At 39.8% G+C, this 22,619-nt stretch overlaps 1 protein-coding gene across 3 annotated transcripts in view; it reads right to left on the reverse strand.

Annotated features, from left to right (window-relative positions):
- The window catches only part of TNKS (tankyrase), a 148,601-nt gene that overhangs the window by 66,988 nt on the left and 58,994 nt on the right, over positions 1-22,619 (reverse strand). For all 3 annotated transcript variants that reach the window (XM_082051952.1, XM_082051951.1, XM_082051950.1), the window contains exons 4-5: positions 977-1,013; positions 60-135 (exon numbers count right to left, since the gene is read on the reverse strand). In XM_082051952.1, the coding sequence (XP_081908078.1) occupies positions 60-135; positions 977-1,013 (113 nt within the window). The remainder of the gene's footprint in view (positions 1-59; positions 136-976; positions 1,014-22,619) is intronic.

Here is a 22,619-nt window from a genome sequence, read left to right on the forward strand (position 1 = left end):
TATACAGGTTAAATTGGTCTTTCTTGAATAATAGAAATATAAAGCAGGTATTAACTTACCTTACGCCCATCACTTGCATGGCAGTTTACATTTAAAGGAGTCAATAAAGCCATCAGTTTTTCTTCATTACCACTCCTGTAAATGGAAAGGAGAGGATTACTGAAAGGGGGGAAAAAGGGGCAGAGCCCTGTGCAAAACATTTGCTAAGAAGCTGGATATAAAAGTAGAGTATATTGAAATTTGTACTTTGCCAGGTAGAATGTCAGCTAGCTAAAGGATCTTATGAACATTTCGAGACAAAGGGTAAATACAGAAAATAATATTAAATTTACAGATCATGCAATTCTCTCCTTAACCTCATCCTATGTTTCCTTCATCTAATTTTACAGATCCTCTGAAAGCCATTTGCTGAATTAAATGCTCTAAATCAAATACATTTTCATAGGCTACAGCCCATAACATTTGAAACAACCACATACCAATATCCAGAAATTTTTTAAAAGGGTTAACAGTTTATATAAAATGGTTTTGTGCTGTCAGAAGGAAGCATGAAAGCATCTTTGGAATATATGACTGAACTTTACACCTTTTGTATAGGCTTCTTTATGTTCTGTTCTGATAAAGCCTATTTTCAAAATTTATCCTAAGATAGCAGTAAAAACCAAAAGAAAAGAAAAATTCTCATGTTTAATTTGCTCCTAAAAAGAACAGTCACGAAATGATAAAGAGGATTTAAGCAGCTTAAGACAAAAACTCAATATTAACCTTATAACTACCATAGGGAGGGATTTCAATTACATAAACAGGCTTTTCCGTTTGTATCAGACCATAAAGTCCAAAGCGATTTATGTTAATGAAGTGGTTTGTTTGCATCATTTAATGGAAAGGCAATGACAAAACATCGCTGTTTTAAAAATCCCTTTTCCTCTCCTGCTTCCACCCACAAAATATGCTTTATATTCTAAGCAGCACTCACCTAGCAGCTTCCAGGAGTTCGTCCTTCTTGTATTCACCTAAATGATTGCAAAATATCATGCTGTTAGCATTTGGCAGAAGACAGATTAAGAAATGCAGTAGGAAGCAAATACAGAATTAAAACCGAGAAGAGGAGAAAAAAAGCCCACACCCCGCTGGGTGATGGAGCTGTGACGTGAGCCAGCTTGTGGAGGGAGGCAGCATCACCAGTACCTTGGAGACGGGCAGCAAACTGACGCATCTTCTTGTCCAATCCTCCGATGGAAAAGCTTTCTTCGGATGACCAATGACTGCGAAACCTTATGTCCAGAAACACAGTCCCGCTGATAACAGCGTGTCAGCTGAAGACAATGTCCCCACCCCCTGCCCTATTCAGTATGTCACATTATACTTGGGAAGCATAATAAATTCTGAGACAAAAGCGAGGCAGTGCGGCTTTTTAAAAGGTACAAATTACCCATCTCCAAAGCTCTCACCTGCCTATTTGAAGGGTAATATTAGACTTCACCAAGTTCTTCAGAAGAGAGAGCAGTGAAGATTTAAAAAATTCTACATATTATATCATCAGCCACTTTCCAAGAAAATATGCATTAGAAATAAAAAGCACATACAAAAGAACATGAACTCTCCAAGAGATTTTGTTATGAGACTCTGAGATTAGACAGAACCAAAAGTAATGTTAAAGCAACATTTACATTTGAAATTCTGAGTTACAACAGAGAACTCAGGAGTGTCATTGTATCACAGGATTAAAATTGCACATGAATATCTTAAAAAAAAAAAAAAAGGCACAGAACAAGATGACTTGTGGAAGTAGGATGGTGTTGTACAAAGCTGAATCATGATGACATCGCACAATACAATTTTAAGGGAATTTCAATTCAGAAATTAGAAACAGTTTTTAAGCAGCTTCATAAAGTCACAGAGCAGAGAGTATCCTAAGAGTCAAAAGACGCAGGGCTTGAAAAACATACCATACACCACCTGCCAGAGAATTAAAGCCTCTAACCACAACGCTATAAGAAAATGGGAAGATGCAACTGCCATGCAAGAAAGAAAAAAAAAAAAAAAACCTTTGTGCTGCCTCCTATGTGTATTTGCAGTAAGCCTCCAGTGAAACTCTCATTACACGTGAGGAAAGCCATCGGACCATGGGAAATGCCAGATCAGACTGCAGGGAAACAGGAAGGTTCCTCTGGAAAAAAATATTCCTCAACAAAGAACTTCTCTCGGCTGCGGGAGGAGGGTCAGAGTCCTCTTCCATCAGAAACAGCCTGGTTGTTTCCCCCATCACAGCTCCTCTGGTTATCAGCAGAAGGGGACAAGAAGCACAACAAACCCAGCCCTCTCCAGGGCCTTAAGGAGCCCCGTTGAGTTCAGCATTTGCTCCCACTCAAAGGGAAGGAGCAAGAGGACGAGGAGGAGTAGTACAGACAGCCAGGCACCTCCCAGCCCATCCCCCTCGCTGGGGAATTCTCAGACAAAGGCAGTACCTGCATCTCATCATACTAGTGAATCTTCCTTTCACAAGCGTGTTTAATTGCTTTCTGAAACATATTCAGCTTTGGAAATTCACAACAACCTTCAGCAAGGAGTTCAACCACCTGAGTGCCTCTCGCATGATAAGTCTCTTAACTGAGCAGTTCTGTGTTGCTGAACCCCAGCGATGGAGCAGGTAAGTTCAACACAAAGGTGAAGATCTTAAATTGGCATTTCAAATGTAGGCCATGAAGGTTAATCTAGCTTTTGGAAGAATTTATGTGTCTGTCTTAATGACAACTCTATCATCAAACAAGTAAAATGACACAAAAATACTATTGCCTTTGTCTTGCCACCACTCTCCAACTTCATCAGAGGGAGTTCATGCCCACCACAGGCAATTGCATTTTCAAACCATGGTGTATGTTCCTCTTTTATTATTTTAATTAAGATAAAATACTGGGCACAGCTGTGAGTGTTCCAAATCAATGGTGAGTGAAAAGCTCTGGCCAGCATGTTATGAAGAAAAAAAAAAAAAGATAGACACTTTATTACTACTGCATTACTTGTGCAACAATCTCAAACAGCGGGATTTCCTGCAGGAGTTATTGGCCTGTATTATATCAACACTTTAGAGACCTAATCAGATTAAAAGACCTGTTTGCACATTTTGATTTGGCAGTGCACCTAGAAGTCCTAAACAGGTTTTTGAATACTATTAGGTTAGACAAGTGTGATAACATTTTTACCTTCATGCTCAGTAAGTTGGCACCTTAAAACACAAAAGCCCTTTCGTCAAATACCTTAACAAAAGCCTTACTGACCAACCGAAATGGCAGGCTGTGGGTCTTGATTTAGAAATATCCTGCTGTATGCCTAAATAAATCCATTACTTCTACTAAGTGGTATGTTTTAAAAAAAGGTATTTACAGATACTGCTGAAATTCATAAAAACAATTATTGAAATTTGTCACAGCTCTTCCACACTGTGATATGGATACGGAAAATATTATCTTGTACTTAGTTAACTTTACCACTCTCAAAGAGCCATCGCATTTTGCAAAGCAACACCCAAATTTTCACAGGTGCTTACAGCATGCCACCAGTTTGTTAGAAAAAAGCCCAGTGCGCTCCACAGGGCTCTGCTCTGCTGGCTAGGAAGAGGGTGAAGGGGAAGCCCTTGGCCACTGATGCATATGGCTGATGGGTGTCCCTGAGTGAGGGCAGGCGGCTGATGGCCCAAGGGAAGTGGTGGCGCTGCCCACAGGAGCGGCTGCAGCTGGCCCCAGCGGTGTTCACTTCAGAGGGCTTTGCCAACATGGTTAAAGCTGCTTGGCTACAGAGCATATCAAAGGCCATCCTGCAGTGTTTGGCCACAGCTGCCTAATAAAATAAGCATTTGCAAAGAATTTGAAAACCAACCATGTGTGCTTGTGGCACTGATGAATTTCAAGTTCTAAGCTGAAGTACAGGAATACTGACCATCAGCCTCACATACTACTTCTGATCAAAGAACGTCAAACTGTTTGACTTGAACCAAGCTAACAACATCACTTAAAGAACTCCTTTGGGCAGGTTAGGATTTATAGTTTTGCAGAAGGGCATCTGCAGAAAAAAATGCAGGTAACACCCTGAATTACTCTTCCAAATCTCTTAGCAGTTAGAATCATAGAATCGTATTGGTTAGAAAAGACCTTTAAGACCATCAAGTCCAACCATTAAGTTGCTAGCTTGGAGAGAAAAACATCCTTCCAATCTCAGCATCAACACAGAGGATTTTTTGGCAGCAATATTTTGGATAGCACAAAGCTTTGTCTGCCAGAGGTGTGAAAGATAACGTTGTTAGACCTCGCTACAGAAAACCAAAATTGAAATAGAAGGCTGCAAACAATTTTCATCTATTTGTTATCTGTCCCTTTCACCATATCTCTGTCCAACCTGTTTTTTCTGTGTTTCATGGCAAGTCCAAAAAACACATGGCCACAGCACCAGACAGATCCTGCCACAATGGGTGGGTGAGAACTTGCCAGGTTTGCCTCTCTTCTCTGTACAGGAGAGCCTGGAATGACAACTCGGAGAGGCTGCTGCAGCCCATGGGGAGAGTACTGGACTTGCTCACCTCCGCATGCTGGGTAGCCCAGAGACAGTTGGCCTGGGAATTTCTAAAGGTGAGTACAGAAATGGAGTGAAATGGGGGGCAGAGAGTGCTATACCAAAGCAGTGTCCCTGTCAAATCTCATCAGACAAAAGCTGGTAGGCAAGCAGAAATTGCTCCGTGTTTGGTGTTCACTGCATCTGAACAAGTTCATTACTTACAGCTCACTCAGCATCCTTTAAACCAGCAAGTTCTCTTCTTGCTCCCAGCTCCAGATCGCACCACTGCTGCTCCATCTATGCTGGAACTAGGAGGCCACCACTAGTAACCACAGATAATTGGTGTTTCAAAACCCAGCTACCATCAAGGCAGCTAGCTAGCCCTTATCCCTCTTCCCTCCAAGGAGAAAAGCAGTTATCTCAAAGACCTCTGATCAGCTGCTGCAAACTACAGCGACCACAGCTCCACACAGGCTATGCAGCCACTGCCGTACCTGACCCCAGCTGCATTTTGCAGTAGCTGATTAGCAGCAAGTGCTTATTAACTTTCAGACATCAGCGACTGCTTGCACCCAGCGGTTCAGCACATCAGTAGCTGGAAGCTCAATTGAGATTTCAGTGGAAGACAGCAGACCTTTCCTTGCAAGGAGGCAACATGCTGATCAGCAGCCACTTTGAACCCAAGTGAAGCTGATGAAAGTAACTGAAAGCAGAGTGGAGTATTGAGCTGGAGACATACACAGGCAGATGTAGGAACATCATACTTGGGAGAACAAAAGACAGGTGTGCACCAATGGTGACAGGCTGAAATCTTTATGAGCTCCTAATATATTCCCTCCATTTGTGCCTTCCAGCTTCATGATAAAAGCCACAGCCAGAAAAGCACAGCCAGCCTGTTGCAGCCAGTCCCCATGAGCCCTCCTCTGCCATCAGCCCTTTCTTCCTGCTCCCCACCTTCAGGGTGCCATCTTCCTATTTTTGTGGTTACTAGTGCGACATATCATGTGGTGTTACACCAAGTCACACTGAAAATCTAGGTGCAGCATAAATAAATTCTGTTATTACAGAGTTACAAGGAATAATCAGTCAATCCGCTTCTAGCTTTAATTCACTAGTAACCTTTAAATTTTAAGCTTGCTAGATGAACCTGTGAAACATGACCATCATATACGCATGTGTTTGAGAGAAAAGAAAAAAATCCCAAATTCTGGGAAAAAAACCCATAATTAATCAGTTCTACAGTATACTTTACAGACATATAGTTTTATTTTACTCTCTCCCAAAAGTGCTGAAATTTCATCTGACTAGTGCAAGTTGAAAAACCCAGCTGAACACAAGGTATAAACCAACAGGGCTTTTTCAATGCATCTACACTAAGAAACAAGGTGAATTGCTCTCCTCTCCTCTCTCTCTCCTCACCTACACATCAGCTAATAGAGAACCCAGCCAGAGCCAAAATATCAACCTGGATAAAGCAATTTTTGCATTATCACACTATCATGTGTCAGTTTTCCACAGTAAGGACTTTCCTAAAAAGACTGATGTAACACAGATTAAATCACATCATCATTATTCAACAGCAGAAAATAACAGGGGGAAAACTGGATGAAAATATTTTCAACCAAACTGAAAAACTAAAAGGGATGAACAAGTTGAGCATCATATGGAATCACAGTTACAAATTTAAGTCCCCAGACTACCAATAAACAGTGAAAAATTTTACACTAGACAATGGTACTCTGCTTCTGAGATATCTGACAAAAGGACAAGGGCCTGATGAATATGCAGTTGTGGCCACAGCCTGTGGAAAGAGGATTCATGAATATCATAGAGTGGTTGAGGTTGAAGGGACCTCTGGAGGTCCTCTTGTCCAATCCTAGAGCAGCCTGCACAGGGTAGTGTCCAGATGGCTTTTGAATATCTCCAAGGATGGAGACCCCACAACCTCCCTGGGCAACCTGTGCCCATGCTCAGTCCCACCAAGCTCAACTCATTAACCTTCCAGGTGGTGACCTCTTCAGAACCTCCCATTTCTTTCTTGGCAGCTTCAGGCCTAGCAGCTCTGGAAGCCAGGGAATAAAATCTTGCTCCACTAGCAAACATGGTAGTTCTACATTTGACTTTGACCATGTGCAGAATTCAGCTTGTTATTGGCTGCATACCCTGAAAACCTGAACTAACACTTTTGAAAATACAAGTCCCACGCTAAGATTGACAAGATACTTGTGAACAGCCCTGCAGATTTTTTTCAAATAAGCATTCATAATGATCCAGCAACACAGTGGATGTGGGCTCTCTGGCACAGCAGTAGACACAGCAGGTACCTGAATCTCTCCTTTTTCCTCATTTAAGTGTTTCTGGTGCTTTTCCAACCAGGTACTCTGCTAGCAGAGGAATGCATGTGGCTGCTGAGGAAACAGCCCCAGAGTCCCAGTGCAGCTGGGGGGCCGAGAACTTGTTTTCCCATCAGATTTGTTTCTTTACCCAGCACAGCCTGTGGCCACCCAAACAGGTCCCTGAGAATGAAAAGCTTGGGCAAGATGCTGCAGAGACGAGGGAGGGGAAACGGAGGCTCTGCATTTGAGCTGGCATTGCTACAAAGGAAGCAATCTACAGATCAGAATCCAGAGTTTAACAAAGAAATAAACACCATAGAAATAAATTAAAATCTACCTTTTTTCTGACCCTCCCGGACTTCACAGATCCATGAGCAATCAATATTCACACACCCACGTAGGCTATCCTTTTTAATCCACTCTGATCTTTGGAGTAATTATTTAAGCAAATATTCAACATAATCAGAGCAGGAGGCTTTTAGTGCCTGTGACAGACTACTAGATGTGGCAGGGGGACGGTGTGGCACTGTTTGGTATGTGTTTTGTTTTCAACACTATTTTCCTAGCATACTCATTTTATTTTCAGTGTGGATGCTTTTGAAGGGTTAAATCACTCCATTAAAATACTCATCAATTCCTTCTTCTGCATTTAACTTTGCTTTTAAGTAAAGCAACAGGTGAGACTAAAGGAGTTAAACAAGAGCAAGGTGTTTCTACCACCCAAAAAGCACAAGGTTGTGAGAATAACTCCCTGACACAGCAAAAAAACTTCAACAATAAAGAGAGGTACATTGAAGTAACATCCTTTGGGGTAGTACAAGAAACATATGGGAAGGAAGAGGAAGAAAAATAATAATTTCAGATTTTGTTATACTCCTTTACTTCCCACTTGCTTGGGGTAATTTCTTCATGCCTCCTGCATTTCCTCACTCAGCTGTTTCTTACAAGTAAATGGGCTGATTTTATAAGCTGTCTAATAGGCTCGATCACAAACACAGCAAAACCCTAATACTAAGATCTTGTCACAGATGAAAAATGCCTAGCAAGTCTACTATACGCACAAATGACAGAAAAGCAACTCGAGAGACAACATCTCCAAGAGCAAGTTGCAGACAAGGGGAATGTTACCAAGGAGGAAAGGTTTGGTAGCTTGACTCTGCCTCTTCTGTTGAAGATCAGGCAGGAACTGTGCACGCAGATTGAAATTAGCCATTTGTAATAGAAATTTTAAAAGGGAAAATGGCTCAGCTAACAGGGAAGTGCTTTTAGAGACATGTTTTAAATGGGGAATGGATATTAAAATAAATAACCATTTGGTTTTGGCCACAACTCTACCAAACCACTGAGCTAGCAGCATCCTACCTGGAATAACTTCCAGTTATGTGGACAGAGGCTGAATCTGGAGCAGTCTTGATTTAGTCTTCTAGAAAAAGAAAGCTGGATCTCTTCTAAGGTTTGTCAGGAAGCAGCAGGTTGGGAAATCTGCAGCTTTGTACAGCACAGACTGGCAAAACCTCTGCTGCGGTCTTAAGTGATGGAAGAAGCTCTTGTCTATTATGCCATCAAAGTGCACATATTACATAAGCATATATAAGTTACAGCAGTTATTAGATGATATCTTGATATTCAAGTATAAATTGCATGTATGTTATGAGGTTTGGCCACTAAGAAGGACAAGGTGGTATGTCAAAACATGTCTTTGGTACACGTGCAATTATAGTACCATTAAGTTTACATTTGGCACACAACATAGTTCTGTTTCTCAGAGGAGCTCTTTTCAGTGGTGCTGACCTATTTGTTAAAAAATGCTATCAGATTTCCTTCACCATAAAGTGGCAGGAAGATGAGAAAGTCCCTTTGACAGGGGGTTTCAAATTTCTCAACTCTTAGGATACAAAGACAAAGCTAAGTCAATCACAGCAGTCAGAGGAACCTTCCTGAATGTTCAGGGAAAGGACACATCACACTGCAGGACCATAATAATAATAAACCAACAATCCAACAAAGAAACAAAAAAACCCCTTAAAACCACCCATCAAGTGGTAATCCATATAATTACCTTACTTTCAACAATGCTATCATGCCCTACAATCTAATTTCTTTTGAAATAATAAATCTGACTAATCTTCTAAAACTCATTCTCTTTAGTGGACCTGTACAAGTAGTTTCAATTTCTTCATGTGAGTGCATGCCACTCAAACACCATGCACACATTTTTATTTGTAGTGTGAAAAATATATCATTTTCAATACAACTGTGCTATTTTAGAATGCTGTACTATTCTTGAAGACACACCACCACTCTTGTCTGTCAGGTCATCAGACTGACATTGGAAGAAAAAAAAGAACTGCAGAATTTCAGGAGACTGGGAATAACAACCAAACCTTTTGCAATTCAAACACACTGGTGAGAGGGAAAACCTGAAGGGGCTGAGGGTCATCTTTTCAAAGTTCAGTACTCATGAGATATAATGTGAAATACACATAGAAAAGGAAATTTGATTATTTTTTTTTTTCCATCACCCACTCCTTCATGCCTAATGCAAAGGCAACATTCCCACGGCTCTCCCTCATCATTTCTTGTATTAATTCCAGCTATCAGCAAAAACAAACGTCCACTCTAATTCCCACTACTCCATCCATGCTCCACATTAATAACTACTACATTGTGCTATTCCATTTTTCCAGTAACTACTTCTTTCTCATTTCTGGAATATGTCTGCGTATGTGTTTTCTCTCCAGAATTTCTAGGAAATCTTTCCAAAGGAAGACAAAGGACTAAGAAACTCTTTGACGAAGAATTGAGTACAGTAGAGGTGGATAGATACCAAGTAGTAGCCTCAGAACTGAGCATGAGAAATGCGCCACTTTCATATCAGTGAGTCCTTTTCAAAAGGCAGGTCCCTCCCCGTCCTTTCAAACAATCTCCTCAAACACGGAAATTGTATCATCCCTCAGAATATCATCTGAAGAGAAACCACAGAAATGCCTGTTTATAATTGACAAAAAGCATGGAAGACTACTAGCAAGAAAATTACACCTATAACCCTCAGGAAAGACATACTGTATGAAAGCAAGCTCCAAAATTCCGTTCCATCGTCTAGCCTTTTGAAAAGAACTCAGAGTGAATATGAGCAGACTACATTCTGCAATCTCTCTGATCTTCCCATTGTAGATGAAACATGCTAGCAAGCTGAGGACACTGTGTCTGAAAAATCTATAGCTAGATTCAAAATTGAAGCATTTATTTTAACCAAAAAAACTACAGTCTCTTAGACACAGCAAACATGACTGATTTTGTACTAACAATTTGTACGGATTTTAAAAAGTGTTTTTTGTTTTTTTAACATTTGCTAAGAAATTTGAGACAAAACGTACATATGTACCAAAATATTTTTTTATCAACTAAATTTTTTACTGGACAGTACAATCCTTCTTCTATACATTTGAAGCTACCCAACGTATCTAAACTTACTCTACAAGCTTGAGAAAACAGAAGCTTCCATCTTGTAAAAATGCACATGCGTTGCCATGCTTGTCATGCAGCACATCCCTGGAAGGAACTCAAATTCAGTTAAATCACTTCTCTACCTCCTAGACAGAAAACACAGAACATTTCCTATGCCTGCTGGGTCACTGAGTAGCAAGCAGAAGGAAGGAATTCCTTTGTAACTGGAGGAAACACAGTAAACCTGTTGAACATACTGCAATGAAACCACCCAGCTGCATTTTGGAAGTTAAAGAAAACACTGCCACAACATTATCGCCAAGAGCGGAGATATCATTAAAGGAGAAAGAATAAAAAAAAATAAAATAAGAGTCAATTTATTTTTATGCAACAATTAAGTGAAGTACATCAAGTAAATCCTTACCAAAAGAATGTCAAAACAGAGGTAATAGATTTTGTTATAATGAACAATTTTGTCATGCAAAACTGGAAACTGTCAACAGTTCAAATATTTTGAAAAATATTCATTTCCCCCAAACAAAAAGAAAGTAACAAAATAATTCAAGTGCTTTTCCACTTATATTAAAGCCATATAACTCAAATAATTTTTCCTTGCTGCTGCAGGCAATTTTCCCCTCCCTGTGGGTTTTTAATTGTCAGTTAAAACAGATGGAAAAATAAGGAAAAGCTTGGTACAATTTGAGGGAGAGAGGAGACTGCTGCATGACTGCAAACAAGATATGTGGATTGATATGAAAGCCTTATGCTAGCACCCCAGAGTAAAGAAGAGCTGTGCTTGACTTAGATCCTTCCCTTCCCTTATCCATCCCATCAGATCTCATTATATAGGGAACATATACTTAAAAGTGATGGTTCCCTTTGTTTTGTCTGATTTTTTAAAAATTGCTTTTAATGCCTTTTCTGAACACACATTTGCACTAGCAGTGGTCAGTCACAGTAACTCAGCTCAAGCTTTGCCAGCTGTGAGCAGTGGTGTGGTCTCCGGGTACTCAACTCAGGCAAGGAGCTGCTCTGTGCCCTGCATGAGACTGGGATGTTTTGTAAGAGGAAGGAAAGCAAGTTTGGATTTATGGAAAATATTTGGAATCTAAATCAGCAAACTGTTGTCCTCAATAAAAAATGTCTATTAAAACACCAGCTGGGGGAAAATGAAATTGTTCTTTGCTTTCAGGCACTTTTTGCTATGTCTGTTGGAATACCATACCACAAGATAGAACTGCAGCAATAATAATATCTAATGTCAATATGCAGGAGGTCTAGCAGTGAAGGGTTACACTATTTACTGTCAACACAAGAATAATTAAGTATTACATACAACTAAAGTTTTGCAAACATTTTCAGTCCCTTGTACCAATATCATTGTTTCAAATGCCTTGCAACTCAAATGTTTGATAGAATAGATCAGTTGGAAGGGACCTACAATGAGCACCTAGTCCAACTGCCTGACCAATTCAGGGCTGATCAAAAGTTAAAAGTGTGTTATTAAAGGCATTCTCCAGATGACTTACACACTAACAGGCTTGGGGCATCGACCACCTCTCGAGGAAGTCTGTTCCAGTTTTGACCACCCTCTCAGTAAAGAAATCCTTCCTAACTTCCAGTCTGCACCTCTCCTGATACGGCTTTGTGCCATTTCCATGTGTCCTGTCACTAGAGACCAGGGAGAAGAGCTTAGCATCTCTCTCTCCACATCCCCTTCTCAGGAAGCTGTAGGGACCCATGAGGTTGGCCCTCAGCCTCCTTGTCTCCAAACTAGACAAAGCCAGACTCCTTAGCTGCTTCTAACAGAAAACAGTATAACACACATAATTTCTTCAAAAAAATAACTGGTAGCCCTAAATGACAATCGGGTTCACTACAAAGTCTGGAAATAAAACTGCACCACAGGAAAAAAGACTGATAGAAGGAAAGAGATACCAATTAATTCATTAAATACAAGAACTTTAGGGTTTACCAGACTGCTGTAATTATATGTTTCACCTCCAAAGGAGAGCATTTGTTCTTCAGCTTTTCATTTATGCACAGAAAGTTTCATTTGATGCAATACAGGGCTGCCTGTTCACGACACACTACACAAGATGACTCCATGGAAACCAGTCACCAGTTATGTCCAGCTTGACACTGTTGATATACCATGTGCACTTAATTTCTATTGCACTGGAATACCAAGTACCAGGACTTCACTGTCACAGGTATATCCATGAATAAAGCATCCTCCAAACCAAATGTTCACTCTTCATTGTGCACTAGAAAGGAAATAAATGAACTGCACGTACCCTCAGCATGACAGCTCTGCAGGTTTCTCTGCAGACCTGCAGTGAAAGGTAGTTTAATTATGTTCTGCATGAAGTAGGAAAAAATACTGCTTTCCATTCTCAGTTACTTCAAATAATTCTCACTAGATTTAAAGACTCTGCTTACCTCAAATAATTAAAAATATAATTGGCCGAAAAGTATTCCTACATTCCTCATTCATCACAACCATTAATGATCTTAATTATCCCCAAGAAAATACATTTCAGTGATCCTCTTATTAGCTAAGAGGATTACCAGCAGCTCCTAAGCCAGACTATTTTGCCAGTGGCTTTATTTCAAAGTTATTCTGATGTACGCTTCATTTTTAACTTCCAAAAAAGTGGTATTTTAAGCATGCATTTGACCTAAAATGAAAAGGACCATTTAAGAGTCAACGTAACTTTTCTCTACTGTGTCCTCAGCCTATTAGTTCAGCATAAGCTAACCCAGTATTACAACTCCTTCCAGAAAGTACATACCATCAAGGAGAAATAATACTGTACCTTCCCCACCACCAGCTTAGGATTCCTGCCTATCCCTTTCTGTTAGAGCCCAGTTACCAATGCAGGAGATGGTGGATCTGGTGGTGAAAGATCTTTCTTCCTGACACTGACCTTTCTTTTTGGCATCCACTGAGCATACCTCAGCAAAGACAGGTTATAGAGGAATTGGGTCTCTCTTCAGAAAGCTGGACTATGAAAACCACAGTGAGGAAGAACAACCTCCCAGAGAAAGGGAAGCTCTTGCTGGATCACATTGTGCCATTAAAACAGTTCTAGCATAACCTGCTTCACCAAAATCAAAATGGTTTTGGATTTGGATGAAGGACACAAGGCTGAAAAGGAACAGGCAAGGAAACAGTCAGAGAGGGAAAGCACTACAAGTTTCTAGTTTCCCTTTTCCATTCAACAGGCACACCAGCAGTCTGAACCCCTGGCTGTGAGCTATCTAGGAGTCATCAGTGCAAAACATAAGTCTGCCTCTAGTTTTTGTCAAGACAGTTTTTATATTTACCATTTTGGCCCAAACAGAAGGCTATGCTTAGATATGGAAGCCCTTTCTTGAACGTACACATGGTGCTTCGGAAGAAAAAATCTCCCTCTAAGAATCAGTGGTTTCTGTGGCAATGTGAACTATACTTCCAAGTTTTAGGGACGTATTTCCAGCCAGCAGCTAAGAAGCAGGGTCTCAGCAAACAGTCACATTCCTCTTTTTCTTCCCCCTTTTCTCATTTTCTGCAAGATGCAGCTCCTTACCTTAGCAAGCAGAGAATACCCCATATGGGAAGGTACAGACACGTATGGTAAGAACCACAAGGCACATAAGTCATAGATTATTTTCCCTCTGACTTGCTAGCTCTCCAGTAGGAAAACACTCATCTACCATCTTGCCACAGTGCAGACAGACAAAAGTGGGTGGATTCTTGAGATGAAGCTACATTTTCCCTGTCAGTGATCAGGAACAGGTTTCTATATAGCTCAACATGGCTTTAAGAGGAGAAAAAAAAAAAAGATCCAAGAAAGGCAAGATTTAATGGGTAACTAGACCAACAATTTCTAGAACACTGATGAGAGCTCTCATCCAGCTCCCTGAGGATATTGCATAATTTGAAAAGGAATCACTTAAAATACCTTTTAGATTTGCGGGGAAGACCAGCATGAGTTGCAAATCAAACACAGAAATGTTACTCTCTCCATTCTTAAACAAGTGTCAGATGTAATATATGAATATGCTGCTGATTTTTTAAAAATGTCTTACTTTGCTGTTTCCCCTCTAGTTTTATCATCAAGCTTTTTATTTTTTATTTTTTTTTTTAACATATTAGAAAGAAAAAAAAGATTGCCTTTTACTAGTTGCCTTACCGGAAACTAGAAAAGTTGGTCACTTTTTTTTTTTTTGCGCTATGGCTGCTAAAAATGAATTAGAATCTGCACACCTTCCTTCAAAAGAAAGGTTATTTTTCTGTGTTCTGTCAGAGAAAATAAATCTTTCCCTTCCAGGGCAATGGATGACAACAGACCAACCAGCAAAGCCACACATGAAATAGTACATCACTGAGAAAATAACGTCTCTTCACTCAGGTCTGCTTTGCCCCATATTTTTAGAATGCCTAACAAGGGCAAAAAACTGTTTCTCTACAAGTGCAAAATGGATGCTCAGGTCTTTGGATGGTTGTGCTAACGGACAGCAGTCTCTTGGCACCAGCATTTCTGTTCAGCTTTAACTGCTTTTAACAGGTGAGATTTACCATGCAGACAAAGGATAGCTAAAATTTTTACTTCCTGCATTCCTTTCTGCAATAGCCTGGCCACAGAAGGAAGTCCTTCCTGAAGAAAGTTCATTCAGATTGAGTATATATTGAAGTCAGACTGCCGTTGACTGGGCTGTTTAACAGTGGATGTAAATCAAGACGCCGAGGCAGCCTACACCCTGTCTCATGCCAGGGACAGGAGTGGAGACCCCACCATTCCAGTGAAGTCAGCAGAAGGAGTTCAGAGGAGCAGAACACACACAACCTCCTTAAGACTTTGGGCATGTCACTGACTGCAAAAGAAAGTAATATTTAGCTATAGGAGTCATGGTGATTAATCCTCTAAGCAGAGTATATTAGAGTGGTAATTATCATTATTATAATTATTTTTATTACTACTATTACTATAATAAAGTAGCAAGAATAATATGACCATAAAGAAATGGCTTTCAAAAATTATTAGTAAAGGCTAGAATTAATTTAAAAGAAATAGTTTCAAATATAGTCAGCTCTCAGCTCTTCACAGGGGAGGTTCCCAAGGCTCTGCCTTCTTTCTCCACTGCTGGTAGGAACAGAGCTCCTGAAGCACGGTGCATATTTTACTGAGTCCAGCTCTTTTCACAAATCAAAAGCTTTTAAAAAATGAATAGCCCTATTTAGCTGGATTTTTATACCACCTCATGTTTGTTTTGTTACACCTACCCCCTCCCCACATTATAATCCCACAAACAAAAGCAGACTGTGTAAAGAAACTTGGGGGATTCTGCACTGAATCAGCCATTTGTCATGGGAAGCAGCTGCTTTAGGGCTGATAATGGTATACGTGAGGATCCAAGAGTTATTAAAAAAAACACCAATGTACATCATAGTTGGGTTTTTTTGTTTTGTTTTGTTTTTTTCCCTGCTGTCTTCACAAGAGTCATACTGACAAGCTCCTCTACCTACAGTCATATTATGCCTATTCCCCAGAACAGCTGGCAGCCTCATCAGCCATTTACATCATCTGGCTTGGCTTACATCAGACACACAAGCATAGCAAGAGTGGATGACTTTGTTGAAGATGGCAGTCAGATCAATGTTGCTAGTAATGCTACAATTCCACAAGTCTGCTACTTGTGTAAGGATAGAGCTACTTCCCTGCCCAAACTGAAAGACTAAACTGAATTCTGAATCTACACCAAAATATTCTTGCCATTGTACAAAATAAAGTTCAAACACACAAGAACATTGTCTTCTTAAAAGGCAAGCAAAAACAAATTTGCAGAGCACAGAAGGAGATAGAACATGATGCTCTATAGTCAATAAATAATCATATGAACTTATCTGCTAAAAACGTTAACGAAAGAGCAAAAAATACAGATGTTTTCATTTCAAAACACAAGGGAATGCCCTCAAAAGAGTGAAGTGCTTACTTAGGTGAGCAAGGGAAAAATATAGGACTACAGAAAGGAAACATCCCGTTCAAAAATCTGCACTCTACAGAATAGGTAACTATTTCAAAATATGTTCTGATTACAACATTTAAAAATATATACTTGAAAATGCTATAGCAGCAGTCCTCTTATCTCAATGCAGTGCAGCACTGGACTGCATATAGCTTCTATTCAAAGGATACTTGACAAAAAAGAATGGCATCTATGAACAGTAGTGTCCCGGAGATAACTTTTAGTACATTTTTTGGTTTGTACATTATTTTCAACTGTCCTTATGTATTGAGACATTTATATCACCAGCCTCCTTCCCTGCATCCTCCAAAAAGACTCAAATCAATGCTTGTACTCTTTCCAGAGCAAAACTCCATGCTTGCCTTTCCCCAACACCTGAAAAATGATGATGTTGTCTCTGGAATATAACACTTTGCTCTTCTGTCAGTCTTTTAGCTTCTTCACTGACTCTATATTGGTACCTCACCATCTTCGCTCTTGAAAGATGCTTCATCTGTGAAGCGCTACAGACATTTCATTGCTACAGACAACTATCTGCAATTTATGGATATAAAAGACAAGCTCCTTCGTGAAGAAATTATGTGTTTTTAATATTTTACTCATTCTTGCCTTGAATGTCAGCTGAAGACAGAACATCCTTCTTCTCCACTTGGCAGAACTCTCTTTTTTTCACACCAGCTTTGCCTCAGTTTTTAATCAGAATGGCAATACAGAACATAGAGACAAAGAAAAATAGCAATAGTATGCAGAAACGGAAACCACACAATATCACAAAAGGAAAACAGAGTTAAACGCATCCCTATCTGTGCACCATCCAAGAACAATGAAGAAATCAGCACAGCATTTTTATTGAAGTCCTGGCAAGAAACTGTCACAAATTTACCAAGATGGATGACATTGCTTGTTCAGTGCCTCCTTTTAAGGGGAGATCAATTCAAGTAACTTCAGATCCACATGCTTGACTTCAACAACATGTACTGGTCAAAAACAATTCTCAGGGAAAGATGACAGACACAATATGTGACAGCATCAGAACAGTAAATTACCCCCAAACCAACCTTTGATGCGATTACTGATGCTTAAAAGGAAAACACAGGATACCTTATCCAGGCAGATAAGTGGGGAATTATCAGTTTGGATGGGGATTAGTACAGGTATTGCAGGAACGTTAAAGAATCTGAAGGGAAGACAAATCAGGTTATCCTTGAAATACAAACCACTGGGCTAAAATATGAGAGCAGCCTATGCCATGGCTTGGATTATTTATTCCTAGTACCTTCAGTCCCATGGGAATATCTTCAGTTAATGCAGTGGTCTGGCAGGGTTCTTTCACTACATTAGCCACAGCAGTGTCAAGGCTGCCATTAGACTGAATTACAGATTGAATTACAACAGCAAAGTAAAAAAAAACTCATTATGAACCCAAACAAACCTCACAAAACTGTGATTCGACAAAGGAAAGACGAGTAATCCAGAATGATCAAGATTAATGTTGTCTGTCCGCATGGGAGGAACTGAACCAGGCCAGACAAGGTTAGGGGATTTTGCTCCATAGGTCACTACTATAACAATAATTTTTCTTTCAACAGTGCAGCCTGCCAGGAAGCCTTTCACATATCACAACTTTCTATTAGTCCTCACCTCTTCGGCATATTTATACTGAAGAGCCACCTTTTTCCTTGCTGGACTTTAATCATTAACTGCTCAAGTCTCTGCAATAGCACTATGCCATTAACTCCGTGACTATTATTTGCACATACTTAAAAAAAATACAAACACCATTCATAATATGCTTTTACAAATTTTGCTGAACATTCAAGCTCAGATCATGCGGTGAGGTATTTTGTATGCTCCACTACTTTGACCCAAGGCCACTTATCTGTCTTTACTCCACAACTGCTTTTAAGCCTCCCCCTAAATCAGTGAACAGAGAGAGGACTAGAAGATCTCTGTATGCTAAGTGTAATTGCTGGCACTGGAACTATAGTAACTATAAAATGGTCATTAATACCTTCTTAGGCTGGAAATTACTAGGTTCATAACTAGCACAGGAATGATTTCTGAACTGCGCTCTCAGCAGATGTTTTGTCCCCAGTAGTCTCAATACTGGCATGCTAGAGCATAGCCAATTTATTAAGCAGATTATATGTCATGATCATCTCTAAGAACACGGGTCTTAAGACTGGATGATGCAGAAAGTTCCATTGGGTACAACCTCCTCCTCTACGGGCCTCTGCTTCCCTGGTTTTCATATATCTGACCCTCAAAGGTACAAAGACTCATTTACTCTACTCTGGCAGTGTGAAAGAATCCTGAAGGTCAGATTAGATGATCCTTTAGGCCACCAAAGTAGTAACAAGATGACTTTAAACAAATTAATTAAAAACAATTTACCTTTTATCCTCAGTTTTTCAAGCTTAATTCTGCTCTTTTCATTTTCATCTGAACTTTTCAAATGTTATTTATGGTTTTCCAGTACTGAGAAGGTGCAGATTATAAAATGTCTATTCTAAGTCCCAAAAATAGTATGGCTGGAACACACTAAAGTAAGTATGTTTAACTTCAAGCATGTAAGTGTGACCAGCCCGACTGACCTTGATATTCTCACGTCTAATGTGCTTTGTTGAACTGCAGCTACAAAGAAGGGCTATCAAGTTTCTTTACCGCAAAAAAAAGAAAAAAAAAAAAGCTCTTCAGTTCTAACCTGCACTGGAAAGAATTCTGGCCTGCTGCCCTGCACTGCGCTGCCATGCTCCACTGCAAACATATACCTATTTCAGTGAATGTCAGATTATCTCTGCTCTCAAGGATGACAGCACTACCAGACTATAGTATGTGTTGACCTCTTTTTGCATTACTCTGTCGCTTTTTTCAGAATGCAGAAACCACATCTGCATGCTACTTCAGTAATCTGTTGAACTCATGTCATTTTGCCTTTTCAGCAAGGCTCACTGAGCAGCACAAACCCCAAGTAAAAGACACCTCTGCAGCCACATAATCAATTGCTCTACCTGGTGCCATTACCACAGCCAGCCTCCCTTCCGGAAATGCTTTATGCATGCATTGTATAATGGTGGTGCATCACAATAATAATAGAGTTATCAGTCTCTCTAAAGCACTTGGTACTCTATAGGAATAATAAGCTACTGTGAGTACAGAATTAAGAAAATCTGGATTATTTCTGCATTGCATGGAGTGCCAAATCTTCTTCATGTCAGACAAGCTAGGACAAGCACTTCTTCAAATTTCCGCATGATACAGATTCTATTCTGTCAGGCATTTTCACTCCAAACGTCTCTAACCTCTCTTTGTTTGCCAGGCAGGGAAGAGGTGTACTTTAACCCTCTGGAGACCACTGAAGGAGGAGGAAAACAGGAAAAAAAATTACTTGTTTCAGACATAACTTTCTCAAAGTACATAGGTACCCAGAAACCTAGAAAGAAGCCACGCTAGAAAGAAGTATGACAGGCAGGGAAAAGAAACAGAACAGGACAGAGCTGGCCAGGACAAGAAAAAGTAGGGTTAGAGACAGGAATTATTTTAAAATCAAGAGAGATATTAAGAATCCTCCAAGTCAATTAAGGTGTACAAATATTTCTTTGGTGTGCAGCAAACCTCAGTGAATACCGTTGGCATATATACAAAATAAAATATTAAAACCAGTGACTTTGCATCCAAACCTATTCAAAACACTAAGACACCCTCATAAAACACTGGCCACTGACAAGCGCATTGTTACAGGTAAAGTTCTTCTATATGTCTTCACCAATAGTAAGACTGCTCAAGGCAGCCTTTCTCTCACCAAACTACACCAGAGAAGCCAGACTTTTAAACCATATTGATCTGACAGCTATGATACCCGCAAGCATATGCTCAATGGCAAGGACAACATCACAAGGTGAATATACTCAGGATCTAGTGACATTCTTCAAAATCTTCACCCCTCTAAACAAGAGCAAGATTCATAGCACCTGTATATATATTTAGCAAACACTTGCAAAGACTGGGAGAATAAGAGCAATAGCAATACTGCAACCTGCATTCTTTATGGAATGCACAAGTGCCAGCAAATTCACACCTCAACTTGTTAAAAAAGCTTTTACTGCTTCAGTAACATAGAATAGTATTAAAAATAGCATGGCAGGATCAAAATAATTAGGGACAATAAATCAGGCATTAACAGAGTGAAAATGAATGTGATTGAAAAAAAGCTGATCCTATGAGAAGAAAGTACCTTTGGCTACACATAGAAAAACCTCTCCTAATTTCTGCCAAAGGATATGGCAATCTGTAAAACTACTATAAAAGTCTGGGTTAGCTCAATGACCTGGAAGAGTTTTACCAGATGGCTGTAAGATGAGGGCTGACAAGGTGTCTCTGATACTTCTGAAGTCTGGTGAACTTAATGTAAGCCCTCTCCAGATCTAGAATAAAATGCTTTCAAAGCAAACTTCATCATCCTGACTTACTGCAGTTTTGTGCATATGCTGTAGCAGTCCAGAAGTGCACCCCATTCAGAAAATCCACAAAAGGATGCACTCCAGACCCTTACTTAATGCATTCCAACCACTAGCGGGTGCTGAGTCCACAGGACTGGGCCAGACTAGAGTTACCCTGGACTGAAAAACAAACCAACCCAAAACAACTTAAAAAATAAAAATCAGAGTTGTTGACAAGAGAGTCAGCAAAAGCTTCTAAGGCTTTGTACTTCCAAAGCAGGGAACTGAACCTGACTCTTGATAAGACTTATTTGACAATACACAAATTCACTATACCAAAAGCCTAACTTTAAACAACCAAATATAACAGAGGAGGAAATGGGAGAAGAAACATGAATTAGGGAAAAAGTACAGAAAATAGATTCCAGGCATGTTAAGATGAGAAAAATTACCAACTCGACGCAAAGGAAGAGCTGTCATTTGAAACTTTCAGGCAAAGCAGAAAAAAAAGACAGAAAAGGCTCTTCAGTATTCTATATAATCTCACCTTGTAATAGAAACAGAAAGTGCAGAAATAGACACTTTATTAGGAGATGAGGCAGAAACTAAATTTAACCAGTATGTACAGGAGAGGGATGCTATTGTCTGCTCAAGGCCAGTTCTTCTAACATGCCCAAGAGGGCCAACAGCAAAGCATGCTAACGGACTGTTTCAAAGCTGTCTCCTAGCAATAAGAAACTTAAACTTCATCCAAAGTTCTTCCATGGTGCACTTCTACTTAGTACATCACTGCAAAGTCTGACAGTATTTAGCTGCCCTTCCCTGCCCGTTCTGATACGGTTCAACAGGCTTCCTGGAGCAACAATGAGAAAAAAAGCGATGCTTCCAAATGCTGAAATCACCATTTGAAAATTAAATGCCTGGGACAAAGGAGTATTGCCATTGCAGTAGTCTTTGTCAATAACATCTTTACAAACCCTGGTTACTTAAAAATAGAGCTGATGCTTCCCACCCTACCTCTTTACTCCTGGTGTATCTTAAATCAAAGTGCAAATCCTACAACTTACCATTCACCAACTGACTTCTATTCTAGACCTGATTCCTTCTACCCCAACTAGATCTGAAGCACTCAGTATATTAGATGTCCCAGTTACTGGCCCGGATAGAGAAGAACATAGAAACCTGGGCCCAGGTTGCCTGGGCAACTTCAATTCTGACATTTCTGAGCATGTTCACGTCTGACTTGAAGTAGTTCTACAATTATGCTGCCCCCACCACTATATGCACTTCTGAGCGTGGTTAAATTAAAGCAAAGCTACAGGCAGACAAATTTTTAATCATGTAGTTTCCTACTAGCAGTTTACATATGTTTTCCAGAGCAGAAGTATAACGAGAAGTAGCAATCTCAGAGAAGTGCTACTAAATCCTGTGACTGACCAAATGTCATTCACAACGTTTGGTGTTCTTCCTTGATAACTGGAGAAATCAAGAAATGGTAAAAATATCTCATCTTATTTTTTTTTCAAGAGAGAAGCTGCTAGGAAAGAAATGCAAGGCATTTCTCCTGTCTGAGACTACACAGGAGAGTGAAACTCATTTGAAGTTTATTTCTTCTTTCATTTCAACTGAATATCCCTCAGACAACAGGAATTCTTTAAAAATCATCCTTGTTAAACGTTTTATTGCTCAAAGCACTTCACCAAATATTAGTTAACTCTATACACCCTTATTTACATTGAATGCATATTTTGAACAGGTCTTTAGCAACTCATGGCCAAGCTGAAGCATTCCAATGTCATTTGCTTTCAAAAATTTGGTAAAAACTATTTAGACTGAA

The sequence above is a fragment of the Streptopelia decaocto genome (genome assembly GCF_964273445.1).
Source record: "Streptopelia decaocto genome assembly, chromosome: 4".
NCBI lineage: Eukaryota > Metazoa > Chordata > Aves > Columbiformes > Columbidae > Streptopelia > Streptopelia decaocto.